Below are 2698 nucleotides of genomic sequence, written 5' to 3'. Positions count from 1 at the left end.
GACCTGCAGATGCCTGTAAAGTCAAATGGGATGTATTTTCCTGCAGCGATACTGCACAGCTATATATATCTGCCGCCACCGCCGCCATGATTTAGACTTTAGTCTACAACAGACCTTTAACTTCTTTTAGCTTGCCTTTTTTTACTTTGGCATATAACAATTTTTTTGCTACTTTTAGTCTATAGCTAACCTTTTGCTTCTTTTGGAAAGCCTTTCATTATTTAAGCCTCTACTTAACCATTAGATACTTTTTGTTCTCAGCTAATATTTTGCTACATAGTTATCTTTTATGTTTATTTTATCTAGAATTTTTGCTATTTTTAGCTTTTAGGTTGTGTTCTCTTTCTTTTAGCTTGAACTATTGAGGAGCATTTTAGCAGAGAAATATAATTTCTCTTGTTGCATTGATTCTCCCATCACTAAGTAAAACTAAATCTGAAGCTTCAACCTGTCTGCTGAAGGCTGTCCTGASTGAACGGGACAGAGGTTGCACAATTTTGTCTCAAAAGTTGGTCCTGAAAATGACAAGGCCAGGACAATGTTTGTGAAACTGAATAATAGCAACAGAAAATAATTCTGTCTCAGTGGAGACACAGAAACATGCAGCCAGCCAGCAGCGGTCTGACTCACCGGATGTCTGCTGATGGTAATTGGCCTGGCCACACTCGTTTGGGAACGCACACACAAACAACTACAGGCTTCCTGCTACACAACCCTCCTGAGGTACGAACGGAGGGCCTGTTTCATACAAGCAGCTCACATTCAAAAAATGGTAAAGTCACGTAAACTGAATTWAGTGTTTCGTCACGTTGAGTATTTGCTGGAAATCTACATGGGAAAAAATTAAGAAAATAGCCACTCTTCATTTTTTATACTTTTCTTCCAAATCTGTTTCATTTGTGAGAAAATTAGAAAAAAAGAGGACAAAAGAAGATGTGCCAGGAAAAAACAATAAAGAAACAAGAACTTTCTACAGCGCATGAATGACATCTAAGTTATGTCTTTAAAGAGAACTCTGACTGACTACTTACCCTGCTAGATGTTATTTATGCCGCAAAGCATTCTGGGTTAGTGAGCTCTAACTAGCTTGAAGGTTAATTTTAGATAATATCCAACATTAACTCTTTTAAATGAAACCGGAGWGCGTTGACAAAGAGGAGGATGTAGAAATGACTCAGCCTGAAACTGAAAATAGGGATGGAGGACAAGGAGGCTGCTTCATGGAAGAAGAACCTMAGTTTAGCTTGTTAGCCTTTGTGTTAGCATCCAAGCTAATATTTATAAGGCAATATAGCTTTAGCTATGTATGAACTAATACCACATATTTATTAGTAATATGGCATTAGTTTCGAATATTAGCTTGGACACTAATGCTAATATATGTATTAGCTCGAGCACTAATGTGAAAGCTAAAATGCTAAAGCTGAGTTTCTCCTTCTATGAAGTAGCTCTGTTGTCCTCCATCCCTTTTTTCAGTTTCAGGCTGAGTCATTTCTAYGTTCTYCATCTCTGRATTTGGTATTTCTGTTGTTAACCGTGTTATTTTCTATATTTGTCATGATGAGACTAACACTGTTTCCGACAAAACTTATCCCGACACTGACCAGACGCCCTCAATCACAAAGACAGCCACAGAGAGCCGCCTGTGTCTCCACGCWGTCTCAGTCTGTGAGTTCTTTGACTATATTTATAGGATTTATTTGACGGCTGTATTTTCTGAYGGCCTCGGCCAGCAGCTGGATGAGAGCAATATAAACATGCTCGCAAAGTTCTGAACAATCACACAATACTCGGAGGGTTAATACTTCTTGTGCACAGAACCCGTTCTTGGAGGTGGTGCGAGACGGAAAAAAAAAAGCACATTAGTGAGACACAATTTGGGCACATCTTATGAAATGTAAACGTAAAAGATTATAAGAAGGCTTCTGAGAGCAAATTATAAAGAACGAGGGCAAGAACACAACCCTCTARAGATCTGTTTGACTATGTATGAGTAAGTGTTCAGATATCTAATTGTCCTCCGGGAGGCGAAACCGTCTCATTAGGTCTCCTTTCTCTGCTTTTCTTCTTACCCTCCAGGCGAGCGCATGTTTAACATCGACAGCGGTCGCAACGCTCCGCTCCACTCCCCGCCCTCGGAGCACTACACCATCATCTTCAACACCTTCGTCCTCATGCAGCTTTTCAACGAGATCAACGCTCGCAAGATCCACGGGGAGAGAAACGTCTTCGACGGCATCTTCGCCAACCCCATTTTCTGCACCATCGTTCTGGGGACCTTCGCTGTGCAGGTCAGGTTGAAAGACTTGTTGGGAAATGTTGTCCCTTAGTGGTGTTTAGTTTTAATTTATTAATCTAGAGGACACAAATTGGAAATGCAGAGAAGGAGACAGATCACTTGTAGCAGCAGCAGCAGCTCAGACATTTCTGTCTAATCTTTCCAGGACAGAAAGATTAAAAACTGATCCTCAGGTTAAAAATGCCAAGTGCTTTTGGTTAAAACGAGTCTTTAAAATGTCGCCTTTTGAAGAATCATTGTTTGAACCTTTTTATGGTGAAACCAGCTGAGCAGAGAACTGTGAGTACACAAAAACAGGTGAAATAGAGCAGTGGTTCCCAAACTTTTTATCTTCTGACCCACAAAATATCCATGGCAAAAACTTGTGACCCCAAATATTACTGGTCTGAGAACACAAAC

At 40.2% G+C, this 2698-nt stretch overlaps 1 protein-coding gene across 1 annotated transcript in view; it reads left to right on the top strand.

Annotated features, from left to right (window-relative positions):
- Positions 1-2698, top strand: part of atp2b3b (ATPase plasma membrane Ca2+ transporting 3b) — a gene marked incomplete at its 3' end in the record, with an annotated part of 43807 nt that overhangs the window by 38221 nt on the left and 2888 nt on the right. Inside the window, 1 exon segment of the mRNA XM_014016295.1 lies at positions 2080-2291. Within this exon segment, the coding sequence (XP_013871749.1) occupies positions 2080-2291 (212 nt within the window).

Source organism: Austrofundulus limnaeus, unplaced genomic scaffold, assembly GCF_001266775.1.
Source record: "Austrofundulus limnaeus strain Quisiro unplaced genomic scaffold, Austrofundulus_limnaeus-1.0 Scaffold142, whole genome shotgun sequence".
Taxonomy (NCBI): Eukaryota; Metazoa; Chordata; class Actinopteri; order Cyprinodontiformes; family Rivulidae; genus Austrofundulus; species Austrofundulus limnaeus.
This window is presented reverse-complemented; position numbering and strand designations above follow the sequence as displayed.